Source organism: Panthera tigris, chromosome F2 (genome assembly GCF_018350195.1).
Source record: "Panthera tigris isolate Pti1 chromosome F2, P.tigris_Pti1_mat1.1, whole genome shotgun sequence".
NCBI classification, from domain to species: Eukaryota; Metazoa; Chordata; class Mammalia; order Carnivora; family Felidae; genus Panthera; species Panthera tigris.
Window position 1 is genome coordinate 45,679,961 of NC_056676.1, and position 15,630 is coordinate 45,695,590.

The 15,630-nt window shown below is 36.2% G+C and overlaps 1 protein-coding gene across 15 annotated transcripts in view; it reads right to left on the bottom strand.

Annotated features, from left to right (window-relative positions):
• The window catches only part of RGS22 (regulator of G protein signaling 22), a 176,143-nt gene that overhangs the window by 109,411 nt on the left and 51,102 nt on the right, over positions 1 to 15,630 (bottom strand). For 13 of the 15 annotated variants that reach the window (XR_006212830.1, XR_006212829.1, XR_006212828.1 and 10 more), the window contains 4 exons: positions 13,048 to 13,657; positions 11,131 to 11,292; positions 2,436 to 2,610; positions 283 to 416 (listed from right to left, as the gene is read on the bottom strand). Coding sequence is in view for 7 of the 15 variants with exons in the window: in XM_042972794.1 (XP_042828728.1) it covers positions 283 to 416; positions 2,436 to 2,610; positions 11,131 to 11,292; positions 13,048 to 13,657 (1,081 nt within the window). In the remaining 8 variants the exon portion in view is untranslated. The remainder of the gene's footprint in view (positions 1 to 282; positions 417 to 2,435; positions 2,611 to 11,130; positions 11,293 to 13,047; positions 13,658 to 15,630) is intronic. The other 2 variants (XM_042972795.1, XM_042972796.1) reach the window with 2 other exon arrangements.

The following is a 15,630-nucleotide window of genomic DNA, read 5'->3' on the forward strand; positions in this document are numbered from 1 at the left end:
AAAAGACCAAATGAGAGCTGGAGGGCAATCTTCTCAGAAGTCTTCTGGTTGTACAGCTCATGACAGGCTGGAGATGAGAGGCACCATCCATTTCAAATTACTCATCTCAGGAGTTGTGCTCCTAATTTAGACTATGCCTGACTCTAATACCTATCACTGAAATACAAGGAACTCATGTAAAAACTATCTATGTATTCAGTTTTCTATTTCAATTTAATTGTCAATTCTTCCAAAGTCTTACCCCTGCAGAATAACACTTGGCACGTAAAAAGCCGCACCTACCCTTTCTCAATCACATCGTCCTTCGAAGAAATCAGATACAAAGACTTGCTCTTCCAAGGTTTTTGAACTGCCGTTTTTGCTCTAGGTGGTTTCTTGGGAGATTTAGGATGTTGTAATAAATTGGATTCTTCTTTCTAACAAGTGGTAAAATAATAAACCAGTGAAAAATGAGCCAATATGAAGGGGAAACAAAGCATAGCTCTGTACATATACCTTGAGTTTGTTTTGATCACTAGAAGATCTCCTCTCTCGCTTTACTGTGCTTCCCACTGGAATAAAAATGTACTCCTTCCTAAACTCCCACCTTTCTACAACCAACATGCTGAATCCCTGACAACTTTACTTTAGAGTATAAGAAAGGCCAAAGGCTGGTATACCCCTACTCATATCATTGTGAAAGAAAACTCTTTCCTAGAGGGAGAACCTCACAAAACCTTTTCTTTGTTCTACAATCAAATAGTTTTCATCTCTCTGGGGGGTGGAGATGGGAGGATGAGGAATGGAGGCAGGGAAAGGAAGCAAGGATACCACTGGTCCATACTAAAGACCTATATCTTAACAAAACTATTTCCTTCCATTTTTGGACATTTTATTTTTGTTCCCATTCTTAAATGTTATTTATGGTAAAAAGTCAACTATTTGGTAAAAGCTACATGTATGAATTAAAAAAGTACAAACACTTAAAAGTCCAACTTTGATCTGAGTACGGGAGGCATACATAAATGTAACATTATATAAAATTTAAGAGTAAGGATTATGAAATTATGACACAGATGGAAAAATGTGAGGAAGATGTTAGAAGAAATAATCAGAATACAGAAGTATAAGCGCATTAAAATTACGATTCACAACAAGACCAAGAGAAAATAAGTAATAGTTGCTAGAAGGAGGTGAAGTCAGGAGTGATTTGTCTCTTCAGTTTCCAAATTTCCAGTAGTTTTGTTATTTGAAAAACAAACGCCAACTTTTCTTATATGTCAACTTCTAACAGAATATAATATATGTTCCTGGAGAGCAAGGAATATATTTGCGATGTTTTATTACCCAGAACACACAATAAAATCTTATATACACTCTAGGTCCCTAACAACTACTAATATTTTCTTAAGAATTCCATAAATAAAATTAATTACTTAAGTATGTTTTACACATAACTTCCTAGGTATCAGGGCTCACATCTGTTTCAGTAATTCAGAACACAGCATGACATTAAGCGACACTCAATAAATGAGTGGTACCATAGGGGGCTGAGCTTATTAAAAGAATCATACAAAGCGGTCAAATTCATAAAAACAGAATGTAGAATGGTGGTTACCAGAGGCTGTAGAAGGAGGAGAAGGGGAGTTGTTTAATGGGTATGTAGCTTCAAATCTGCAGGATAAAAAAGTTCTGGAGATCTGTTTCACGACAATACAAATATACCTACCATTGAAGTGTATACTTGAAAATGGTTAAGATGATAAATTTTATGTGTTTTTCACCACAATGAAATAAGCTTTCTTTAACGTTTATTTATTTTTGAGACAGAGAGAGACAGAGCATGAACGGGGGAGGGTCAGAGAGAGAGGGAGACACAGAATCTGAAACAGGCTCCAGGCTCTGAGCGGTCAGCACAGAGCCCGATGCAGGGCTCGAACTCATGGACTGTGAGATCATGACCTGAGCTGAAGTCAGACGCTCAATCGACTGAGCCACCCAGGAGCCCCGAAATAAGCTTTCTTTAAAAAAAAAATAAGTGTATTATGTAGAGAACTTCCAGATTTTTGCTTGGTGTGTTCAAAGAACAACAGAGAGGCCAGTGTGATTGGAGTGGACTAAGTTAGAGAAGAGTGGTAGGAAATGAGGTCAGGAAGTTAGCAGGGGGAGGGATAGCTGTGTAAAGACCTTGGATTTTCCTCTGAGTCAGAGAGGAAGCCACTAGAAAATCTGGAGCAGGTGAGTGACCTGATCATGTATTTTAAAGGATCACTCTGGCTGATTGGTGGGGAACAAACCGTAGGTTTTCTTAATTCATAACTGTTGCAGCATGTACATTAACAACAACCCCCCCCAAAAACTTACGATGAAACTTAAGTATTAGTGTACAAAATCCAAACATGGATATTTTACCATACACTTGATAAGGAGATCAAAGTTATCAATGTCCACCCTACCTGCATATCAGATACCTGTGGAATGCACGATTTAGGTCTTAATGGCAAGAGGGTTGCCATTTGTGGAAAAGGGTCAACATCCTTCCTTGGTTTCTCTTGACGGAGATGCCAGAATTTCAGTTCAGCACTAGCATGTTTTGCTGGGGATGAATGACTAACACAGAATCTTGGCGCCCTAGTCAAAGGAAAAACAAATTTAAGGTTAAGCTAGACAGTTAAGTCTCCAAAATGGAAAGCCTACAAAATCTATAATACCAGTGCTCACAATTATCAGTCTTACCAAACCCTTTTTCTAAAAATTTCCACTTCTGTTTCTGATGCCTGGCCTTAAAAATATACTTCTCTGTGATATACCAGCTGCCTGAAATCACACTCACTCATATAAAGAGGCAATATACATTAGGAAAAAATAATAAAATTACATTCAAATTACTGTCTGCTTGATCAGAAAAAGAAGTCTCATATCTATTTGATGAAGGAATTTTTTTAAAAAACTAATTTATTTTTAAATACATTTTTAAAAATAGTTTCTAGTAAAATGAACATAAAATGCACCTGTGATCATTTTAAGGCAGTTTAGTATTTATCTACACCAAATAAAAACTAGATGAAATTCACATTTTAAAATATATAAACGTTTTTAAATGTTTACCTGTACTACTAAAGTGAATTGTGATTCATATGATCTATTTTCAAGCCTTAAATCTGAAGGTAAGAATTAGTTTAACAACAATTTATATAAATGACAGACTAACACTACTTCCAGAAACCCAGGAAAAAGAATGTTTGGCACAATGTCAAGGCCATACTTAATTGGATGGATATCCTGGTATTTAGTCTGTGGGCTCTTTATTGGCTAGAGGGTTAACTCCAGCTGTCAGGCCTGATGCTAATTGCTATTTGGACCAGGTTTTCCCCCCTGATGCCACAGCCCAAAGACTAATTCCCACTCCATATTTCAGGCCTTGGTATAAAATTGCTTCCCTCTAAAATAGAAAGAAAGTAGATATTTCCCTGATGTGAACACAGGTTGGGAGTGGAAGAGAATCCAAAGTTCAAATTCGTTTAAATTCAGAAAGCATACTGTATAAATCTGAGTGGGCATCCTAACTGTATTTCAGAACCCTTACTTGCACACTTGGAAATATCCAAAATTACCTCTTATTCTCATATCAACCAATAAGTGGGAATATCTACAAGATCCTTATCCAATAAAGCATACATGTACTAACTGGGAAATCTAGGTGTTTCAATTTTCTGATTTCCATCATTATATTCATATGGACTGTGTAAGTCTCTGCTGCCCCTACCATTTTTAATATTCCATTCTTATTCCATTCATAGAATTAATTTTTATTAGCCACTATGTAAATTAACCAAATATTGTGGAATAAGTGTCACAGTCAATCCTAAACTGGTGTTGTATTATTTTTCATGCTTCCATCATATGAGTTCTCATTTACACTGATTGCACACATCTTAATTCTCAATCTCTAGAAGGTGGGAGAAGGCATCTGTCACATAATACTATCAAACATCAAGGGAACTGTATCCAATATGATGTGTGCATATGTATGTATAGATGTTTATGTGTGTGTGTGCGCATAAGCGTGTGTATATCTCCCAATAGAAAAATGGGCAAATGAGATAAAAAAGCAAATCACGACAATTGAAATCCAAATGACTAACAAGCACTGAAAAGGTTATCAGCCTCACTAGCACTCGAGGAAATGCCAGTTACAACCACAGGACACCAAGGACACACCAAGACATAGGCAAAAATTTTAAAGTCTGACAATACTAAATGGTACCATGGATTTATAGCAATGGGTACTTTCATATTCTGTCAGTGAAAGAATAAATGGGCACAGCTGCTGTAGAAAAATGGCTATGTGTACAAGAATACACATTTCAGCATTGCTTTGTGAAAAGTAGGAAACAACCGAAATGTTAAAGAAATACCAATATACAATGAAAATTATTAAAATTCTTTTTTTTTAAATTTTTTTAACGTTTATTTATTTTTGAGACAGAGAGAGACAGAGCATGAATGGGGGAGGGTCAAAGAGAGAGGGAGACACAGAATCCAAAACAGGCTCCAGGCTCCGAGCTGTCAGCACAGAGCCTGACACGGGGCTTGAACTCACGGACCACGAGATCATGACCTGAGCTGAAGTCGGACGCCCAAACGACTGAGCCACCCAGGAGCCCCTAAAATTCTTAATTACAGACAAATCTCCCATCTAATGTTGATAGAAGACACAAAAGAATGCATACAACATGATTCCATTTACATAAAGTTGTAGAACAGGCAGACAAAAGTATACATTTAGGGATTTATTTGCATACATTATTGCTAAAACTAGAAAGAAAAGAAAGAGGGTGACAATCACAAAAGTCAGGATAGTGGTTGCCTCCGAGGAGGAGTGAGGATATTGTAATCAATAAAGGATCTTCAGTGATCTTGGCAATGTTTTATTTTACAGCCCACGTAATGGTTACCTAAGTATTTGCTTCATAATATTCATCAAATGGTTTATGGTTTAGTTTGAAATTTAAACAATACACATGAGTTAGCTAGATCAAGAAAAAGATAAGAGGATTCTGGGAAAATGGCAATGTGGCCCAATTCATTTTTCTACCTCTCAGAATCCCTCCATACAAACAGGACAACTAGATAGCAAAACTGAAAACTCATGCACAACATTTATAACAGAATGTTAATGTGACAAGGTATCCCCACAAACACCAAGATGCAAGTAGGTAGGACAGACTACCGTCAGCCACAAGACATGCATGGTGTTGGCACGAAGGTAGAAGAAGTGTCTGACAGACCTGAGAATGGAAGAGCACCAAAACAGCTGGAAAAGCAAAGCAGGTCCATGTGAGGGCTCTAGCCCTCTCGGATACTGAGTACACACAAAATTGAATCACATTGCTATTTACCAATAATGAACTGGAAAGCTATATTTAAAAAATATAAGCTATGATACATGCAACAATTTGAATGCATTATGCTTCAATGGCATTTTGCTGTCAACAGAGGTCAGTCACAGGTTGCATACTGTATGATTTCATTTATGTGACATTCTCAAAATGACAAAAGTGGTGACAAGTAACAGACCAGTGGTTGCCAGGGGTCAGGAGTGGAGAAGGAGTGTAACAAGGTTGGTGTGAGAGTTTGGGGGGTGACAGAAGTGTTTGCATCTCGGGGGGCCTGGGTGGCTCAGTCGGTTAGGCGTCTGACTTTGGCTCAGGTCATGATCTCACAGCTCGTGAGTTTCAGCCCCGCATCGGGCTCTGTGCTGACAGCTCAGAGCCTGGAGCCTGCTTCAGATTCTGTGTCTCCCTTTCTCTCTGCCCCTCCCTCGCCTGTGCTCTGTCTCTCTCTGTCTCTCAAAAATGAATAAGTGTGAAAAAAAATTTTAAAAAAAGAAGTGTTTGCATCTTGATTGCCATGGTGGTTACATGAAGCTCTACAACTTGACTTGCCTATATGTTAATGTAGAACATAGAAAAGAAGGAAAGAGGAAGGATAGCCTTTTCAATAAGTGAAGGTGCACAACTGGATATCCGTAAGTAAAAGCAAAAATCTCTCAAAAAACAAAAACCAAAGCAACCAAAACTTGGCCTAAACCTAACACCTTATACACAAATTAACTCTAAGTGGAGCACAGACTTAAATGTAATACATAAAATTAGAAAGGTTTTAGAAAACAACATAAAAGAAAATCTTTAGGATCTAGAACTAGGCAAAGAATTCTTCAGTTTGAAACCAAAGAATAATCCATAAAAGGAGGAGCTGAAAAATTAGACCTCATCAAAATTTTAAAATTTTGCTCTGTGAAAGATCCCCCCTCTTTTTTTTTTCTTTCAGATAGTTATATTTATTCTGAATAGTAGGTGCAGGCAGCAACATTTTACATAGGAACATTGTGTTGGTTGAATAAACGTGGCCCAAGACCTCTTTGCCTCTACCCTGATGAAATGTTTGGACTGAAACTTACCTGAAGCCCTTGATAGAGACTGTCCCCCATACGTCACCCTCCCAGGGACAATCCCACATGTGATGAACTTCAGAATTTCTCCTGCAAGGTCTTTCCTTACTTGTCTTCATGAGCATCTGTTGCTTGGTTTGTCCTGTTTTTTTCTTCAGTTAATTATGGTCTTCATAAATGAGTATGGTAACTTGAGTTTGTGAAAATTGCATTTTCCATTTGTACCTCCAATTCCAGTCCATCACCACAGGGTTCACTCTGTTCTCTTCTATTTGTAACTCTCTTCCACATCGATGAGAATTCTGGTTCTCATTATCTATATAATTTTTACTATTTTGTTTAGTCTAGATTTTTTTAATACAAGGATATAACTCAAGAACAGCCAGATAGAAAAGATGTATACAATAAGGTGTGTGGTAAGGAGTATAGAGCTTCCATGCCTTCTAAGCATACCACTCTCCCCAAATCTCCATGTGTTCACCAACCAGGAAGCTCTCAAAGGCCCTTTGAAGAAGTCTTTGGAAAGCTTGTCTCTGAAAAGACAAGCTAAAGGCTGGGAGAAAATATTTGCAAACTACGTGTCTAATGATTAGTATCTACAATATAAAAATAACTTTAAAACTCAACAATAAGAAAACAATTAGCAAATAGACAAAAGACATGAACAGATATTTTACTGAAGAGGATATGCAAATGGCAAACAAGCACTTGAAAAGATGTTCAGCATCATTTATCATTAGAGAATGGCAAAGTAAAAACACAACAAGATATCACTGTGCACCTATTAGAATGTGCACATATTAGAATTTTCTGTTAAAAATAGAAAATTGTGACAACACCAAACAATGGCAAGGATGCACAGAAACTGGATCCTTTTTACATTGCTGGTGGGAATGTAAAAACGGTACACCAACTCTGGAAAATAGTTTGGCAGTTTCTTTTAAAACTAAAAATACTTACCATGTGACCCGGTAATCTCACTCTTAGACATTTATCCCAGAGAAATGAAGATTTATGTTCATTCAGAATCCTGTACATAAAGGCTCATAGCAACTTGATTAGTAACAGTGAAAGAGTGGAAACATCCCTAGTGACCTTCAGTGGGTAAATGGATGTGTAACATCCATACAACAGAGTGCTACTTAACAATGCAAAAAAAAAATTATTGACACACACAGCCACTTGGATGGATCTCAAGGGAATCATGTTGAATGAAAAAAGGTAACCCCAAAGATTACAAATTGCATTATTTCATTAAATAATACATTGGTGGTTTCCAGGAGTTAGGGATGGGAAGAGAAGGAGGTGGGCATAGTTGTAAAGGGCAGTACAAGAGAAGTTTGTGGTAACTGTTCTGTGTCTTGACTGGTGGCAAATTCATGAATCTCTAATGTGATAAAATTGAATAGAACTAACTATACACAAACACACAAATAAGTGCATGTGTAACTGGTAAAATATGAAAAAGACCGGTGAATTATATTAATGATGTCAATTTCCTCATTGTGATATTGGATTAAGTTATGCAAAATGTTACCATTAGGGGAAACTGGGTAAAAGCTACACAGAATCCTCTCTATTACTTCTTACAACCGCATATGAATATATAATGATTTCAAAATAAAAAGTTAAATTAAAAAAACATTTCTACTGTAAAGTAATATTTTATTAAGTTGGATGGTGTGTACATAGGTACCCACTATAATTTATACCTTTCTGTATGCCTTAAATATATGTTTTTTTATTAATTAATTATTTATTTAGCTTTCTTTTTAAGTTTTTATTTAAATTCCAGGAAGTTAACATACAGTTTAACGTTTGTTTCAGGTGTACAATATAGTAATTCAGCACTTCCACACAGCACCGGTGTCCATTACAAGTGCACTCCCTTAATCTCTATCACCTATTTCACCCATCTCCCCCCACCCCCACTTCCCCTCTGGTAATCGTCCGTTTGTTCTGTATGGTTAAGAGTCTGTTTCATGGTTTGCCTCCCTCTAGTTTTTTCACCTTTGCTTGTTTGTTTTGTTTCCTAAATGCCACATAGGAGTGAAATCATAAAGTATTTGTCTTCCTCTGACTTATTTCACTTAGCATAATATTCCCAAGCACCATCCGTGTCATTGCAGAGGACAAGATTTCATTCTTTTTTATGGATGAGTAATATTCCATTGTATATCTATACCACCTCTTCTTTATCCATTTTCAGTTGATGGACACTTGGGCCATTTCCATAATTTGGCTATTGTAGATAGTGCTGCAATAAACATTGGGGTGCACGGATCCCTTAGAACTAGTACTTTTATATCCTTTGGGTAAATACTTAGTAGTGCAATTGCTGGATCCTAGGGTAGTTGTATTTTTAAATTTTTTGAGGAACCTCCATACTGTTTTCCAGAGTGGCTGCACCAGTTTGCAATCCCATCAACAGTGGAAAAAGATTCCTTTTTCTCCAGATCTTTGTCAATACTTGCTGTTTCTTGCATTTTTTATTTTAGCCATTCCGACAGGTGTGAGGCAATATTTCATTGTAGTTTTGATTTGCATTTCTCTGATGATGAGTGACGTTAAGCATTTTTTTCATGTGTCTCTTGGCCATCTGTATGTCTTCTTTGGAAAAATGTCTATTCATGTCTTTTGCCCATTTTTTATTGGATTATTCATTTTTGGGGTGTTGAGTTTTATAAGGTCTTTATATATTTTTTGGATATGAACCCTTTATCAGATATGTCATTTGTAAATATCTTCTCTCATTCTGTAGGCTGCCTCTTACTTTTTTTGTTTCTTTTGCTGTGCATATGCTTTTTATTTTTATGAAGTTCCAATCATTTATTTTTGTTTGTGTTTCTCTTGTCTCAGGAGACATATTTAGAAGGAAGTTGCTATAGCTGATGTCAAAGAGGTCCCTGCCTATGTTCTCCTCTAGGATTTTTATGATTTATTGTCTCACATTTAGGCCTTTCATCCATTTTGAATTTATTTTTGTGTATAGTGTAAGAAAATGGTCCAGTTTCATTCTTTTGCATGTTGCTGTCCAGTTTTCCCAACACCATTTATAGTAGAGACTTGTCTTTTTTTCATTGAATATTCTTCCCTGCTTTGCTGAAGATTAATTGACCATATAGTTGTGGGTTCATTTCTGGGTTTTCCATTCTGTTCTGTTGATCTATGTGTCTACTTTTATGCCAGTATCATACTGTTGATCACTATAGCTTTGCAATATAACTTAAAGTCTGGAAATTGATGCCTCCAGCTTTTGTTTTTCAAGGTTGCTTTGGCAACCTTGGTCTTTGGTGGTTCCATACAAATTTTGGGATTATTTGTTGTAGCTCTATGAAAAATGGTGGTAGTATTTTGACAGGGATTGCATTAAATGTGTCGATTGCTTTGGGTAGTATAGACATTGGGTAGTATAGACATTTTAACAATATTTGTTCTTCCAATCCAAATTTAGCATGGAATGTCTTTCCAGTTCTTTGTGTCATCTTCAATTTCTTTCATCAGAGTTTTATACTTTTCAGAGTACAGGTCTTTTACCTCTATGGTTAGGTTCATTCCTAGGTATCTTATTGTTTTTGGTGTGATTATAAATGAGATAAATTCCTTGACTTCTTTTTCTGCTGCTTCATTATCGGTGTACAGGTAGGCAACAGATTTATATGCCTTGATTTTATATCCTGTGAATTTACTGAATTTGCATATCCATTCTAGCAGTTTTTTTGGTATAGTCTTTCAAGTTTTCTACATAGAGTATCATGTCATCTGCAAACAGTGTCTTTCTTGCTGACTTAGATATCTTTTTAAAACCTCATCTTGTTGTCTGATTGCTGAGGCTAGGACTTCTAGTACTGTGTTAAATAACAGTGGTGAGAGTAGACATATTTAAGTTTTTAAAGAAAGAAAGAAACAAACAAACAAAGAAACAAAGAAAGAAAGAGAAAAAAACAACATTCTATCTACATATGGAAAAGTACAAAGCATATATGTAATCTGGAATACCTAGATGGGAGATGATGCCAGAAAAGTGTGTGAGGGACAAATTATGATAACCTTATTTGCTAACTTAAGGCATTTGAACTCTGCACTGAAAGCTGTGGGGAAAGATCTCAAGCAGAAAAGTAACATAATCAGATCCATTACAGCCGCAAGGCAGCTCAATAACCCTCAAATGGCACACATCTTCTCCACTATGTCCCCTCTAAGTTCCCTACTTAGAGTCCTTAAAGTTCCAAGTAAAACATTACCTCTCCTCTGTATCCTGTGTGATCACCACACTTTCTTTTACTATACTCATTTCCCATGTATGTTCCTTTTACTAGATTGTAATCACTAGATTTGTCTATATTTTACCCTCGTGTCCTTAGTACAGCACTTGGCCTATAGTAAGTGCTCAGAATAAATCTATAACTTTTTCAATATGTACACACACACACACAATTTGATGAGATACTGACCATAAAAAAGTCAGGGGTAGTGTGCTCACAAAGTTAAAATGAATGTCCAGTCTTATTACGGATTTTAAACACCCCAAACACTGAATTATCTAAAGGGTGAGTACTTAAGGAAAGTGAAAAATATGATAATTTTGTCATTTTAAATCTCCATAAATTATAAATCAGTAAGACAAAAAAGTATAACTTGTAATTAGCCTAGGAAAAGTAAAAGCAAGTAAGTTTGTTTCCTATTATTTTTCTTACCAATAGAGAAGTAAGGGTTTTACAACCTCAATCTGAATATTTCTTAAATGTTCTTCATTCCACTGAGATGCATCTAGCAGTTTAAGTTTTGATAATATTTCTGCAGAAAGGTAGCAATCTCCACTGCTCACTAAATAGCATTTTTTCATCTTTTCAAGATGTCTAAAACGAGACATACAAATTGCCACGATATTCAACAAACCAAATGTTTTCACTTCTAAAATGTTTCACACAAGTAATCAACTATCTCAAAACCAACACTGAATTACAGGAGTACCAATGTGGAGATAAAAATATTTCTTACAATAATGAGAATTGAACAACGGCCTTCCAAAGATATCCATGTCCTAAACCCCAGAACCTCTGAATGTTACATTACATGGTCAAAGGGATTCTGCAGATGTGCTTAGGATTTTGAGAAGATTATCCCAGATTATCCAGGTGGCCCTAATGTAATCACAAGGGTCCTTCTAAGAGGGAGACAGGAGAGTCAGTCACAGAGAAAAGATGTGAGGATAGTAGCAGAGGCCAAAGAGAAGATGCTATGTTGCTGGCTTTGAAGATGGAGGAAAGGCCATGAACTAAGGAAAATAGGTGACCTCTGGAAGCTAGAAAAAGCAAGGAAATGGACTCTCCCCTAGAGCCTCCAGGAGGAATGGAGCCCTGCCTACCCATTTTAGACTTCTTATCTCTGAACTGTAACAGAATACATTTTCATTGCTTTAAAAGCCATTAAATTTATGGCAATCTGATACAGCAACAATAGGAACTAATATAGTAAATCCTGAAGAATTTATGTAGGTTGCTTGCATATAACTTCCCCAATATGTCTTGAAAAGCAGTAGTGGCTTTCCACTCCATAATCGATGAGGTCATGGCTTCATAACCAACCATTTGGTAACCCCTGATCTTATAAGCATGCGCAACAATGAGCTCTATGATCTGAATGCCATTGAAATAACTGGAATAACCCAGTCACTAGTATGTACTCAAACCCTTACTGAGAATTGCAATCTACTGTAGTTGATCTGCTTCAAAGCAAAAAGGAGAACACAGACAGGATAAAAACTTTCTTAAAGCAGGGTCCTCTTAAGGTTCTTAAGACTTACATAATCTAAAATATATGGGACAGCAAAACAAGGACCGGGACCCATCAGACATCTAAGAGGTTCTCTAGAGGATATCTAGTATGATACCTAGGAGATATCTTACTCAGATATGAATGTCTTAAGTGGCATCCAACAAAAGATCATGGGATATGTTAACAGAGCAGGTTGTTAGGATCAGTAGTCTCTTACAATGGCTTCAGGTGCCTTTTATAAAAGGTATCTTAAGCCAGTGTGGTTATATACTAAAAAATTATTTTCTCTGTAAAAATAAATCATGAGAATATTATAAAAATAAAATAGAATGGGGCGCTTGAGTGAGTCAGTCAGTTGAACATCTGACTTTTGATTTTGGCTCAGGTCATGATCTCATGGTTCATGAGATCAAGCCTTGCATCCCTGGGGTCTGCGCTGACAGTCCAAAGCCTGCTTGGGTTTCTCTCTCCCCCTCTTTCTGCCCCTCCCCTGCTCATGTGCATGCACAGGCACGTGCATGCTCTTTCTCTCTCAAAATAAATAAACATTCAGAAATAAATAAATAAGAATGATTGATTTGAAAGCAAGTTTAGAATCTATGAAAAGAAACATTATGCAAACCCAAACAATTGCCACTATTTGTATCTGATAATTATGAAATCACAGAAATAGTGAAATCAATATTATTATAATAAAATAAATGTTAATATTAATTCCTCTGAAAGCATAAATTACATTTTTATATTTATTTCAGGCTTTCTGTCTGTGCTTAAATGACCCAAACTAATATTCCATAATTTTTTTAAAAAAACTGAAAAGTAAAAAATTGACTTACCTTTGATGTCTTCCAGCGTTCTTAAGAACTTTTAACCTCTCAATATCCATCCATAACAACCAATATCTCTCTCCTAGTGTACCTTTTATAAATTTCTTAAATCTTTCAAACTCTTTTCTATTGCCAATATCATAAGCTTTGTGAGAAATACACCAATCGGCCCTGCTCTCTTGTCCAGTGCTCTCACTTTTTAAACTTGCTTGTTCTAGCATGTCTTTTGACTTGACATAGGTTTGAAATGTTTCACTTGACACAACATTCCTGCCAGGAATAGGCTCAAAACCCTCCTCAATCACCACTTCTGTTACCTTGTTGAAATTTATAAAATCTGGGCTTTCTCTAAGTGGCTCTTCAAAAATGTGATGAATTGCTACTCTCAAAATAAAGGCTACGTAAGATCTTAAAAATTCTTCACATGTTGAGAAATGCAATATAAGGCCATCATCAGCATCCTGTTGCTTTTCAAGGTATATTCTCAGAAGCGCTTGAGAAGGAGTGTCTTGTAGACATACAGACCCATCTTCTTCTTTGAAATGAGAAATTAATCTAGTGGATTCAGATGAGTCCCGTTTTGTCCTCGGGTGAATTCCATCATCAAAGATAAAACTTTCTGTATTAAATCATAAAAGGCTATTAGATCAGATATGAATACAAATATGTTTTTATTATTAACTAGATGTTGTAGAGACAGCATGGTAAATGGGCCTGTCACAGGTAGAGACTTTGTGCGCTTAAAGGGGAGTTCTAAAGCCACATTTGGTACCAGAAGAGAAAAACCTGCCCAAAGGATTGGTTATGTCTTCCCTGGACATAAAAAGGGACACTGGTAGCAGATGAACTAAATATTTGATATCACTAATACAGAGATCTTCAAAAAGACATTATGCACTTTTAAAATGTAATAGTTTAGGCTGATATAGAATGTTAATATATAAAGGCCAAATCTATTAAACACTAGAATATGTGCATTAAATAACTGTATGTATTCCAATATTTCATGCTGCATGGTAAAATAAAACTAGCTACCATTAATGATGAAACAGTCAATGAGCAGATCAGAACCAGAGTCATATCAGTAATTTTTTAAAATTCACTATTTTGGGGGCACCTGGGTGGTTTAGTCAGTTGAGCGTCTGACTCATGATATCAGCTCAGGTCATGGTCTCGCAGTCATGGGATCAAGCCCTGCTAAGCGTGGAGCCCACTTGGGATTCCTTCTCTCCCCCGCTCTCTGCCTTTTCCCACTTGTGTGCACTTTCTCTCTCTCTCAAAATAAATAAACATTTTTTTTTAAAATTCACTATTTTCTCAGAAAGATTCAATTACTATCATACTTTTAACCTATCATCAAAATTACAAAATGACATAAAGTACTTACGAGAGATTACAAATACAAATGGATTGTTTTATACTTTTTCTAAAGTATAGTCTTTAATTATTTTCTCCTTCTTTAGAAATCAGAGAAAGATCTGCTGTCAGTGCTTTATTTCCCATGACAAATCTACCCCTTGAAATGCCATGGATCAGGAAAACTCTGTTGTCATCTGTGCCCCACCTCCATGGGCATTTTCTCAGGCATAGTTTTCAAATCTCAGCGAACTAGAAATGTTTCATTATAATTTTTATTGAAAATTAAGATACTAAGTTTCCACAATCTTGAGAGATTACACTTTTGTAAGCCTAGGAAAGGATCTGGGTATACACTCAACCCAGTTGTAGAGGAAAAGAGCAAGGTTAGCATTTCTGTTCATCACCTTCCTGCTACCCTTTCTCTTCCTGTTCACCATCTCCTCTACCTTTGCTCTCCAATTTTCTACTTTACTCTTTGGGGGAAACAGCAAGAAATCTATAAATTCACCTATTTTCAAATTAATGAGATTCTTTTCCTCTTTCTAGATTTAGGTTCAATTCTAGAGAATCCAGATTTACTGTCCCCCAAAGGCTGCTTACTTACACTTTTCCAAAGAATTAGGTAACAACTGTTAGGGAATTGCTAAGTTCCTCTCCTGAATCATGTTGCTAGATTTTTTTTTTCTCTAGCAATATCATGTTAACGACTCCCATTTCTGGAAGTTTCCATCTACATTTCTGAAAAGTTGGTATCATCCACAAAAGTTCCCCACAGTAGAAATATATCTGCTTTTCAAGGAGAAAAACAGTCTGAACTTAAAAACAGAAGGAAAATTCAAGTTGTATGAATGATTATATACTTTCAAGAGGAAAGAAAGTTTGCACCCCTTAATTTCAAAGGCTTAATAATAATAATTTATAAACTATCATAGGAAATAAAGACAAAACAAATACTTGCTGACTGCCTATGAAGTACCAGGCACTAGGCTGGGCTTTTTCTACACATTTAGTATATGTCATTATTCTGATCTTACAGATGAGAAAAGACTCTCAGAAGTGGAATAATTTTAAAAAGTCACACAGCTAGTAAGTTTTAACCCATCTAACCCATCCTCTTTCTACTATGCCAACTTGCCTCTAAAAAACCAATAGAAAGTGAAGTGGGGCAGGGGGGGATGGGGACAGAGATAATTTTTCTCTCCAACCACTAAGTATGATATTGTAAGATTAGAA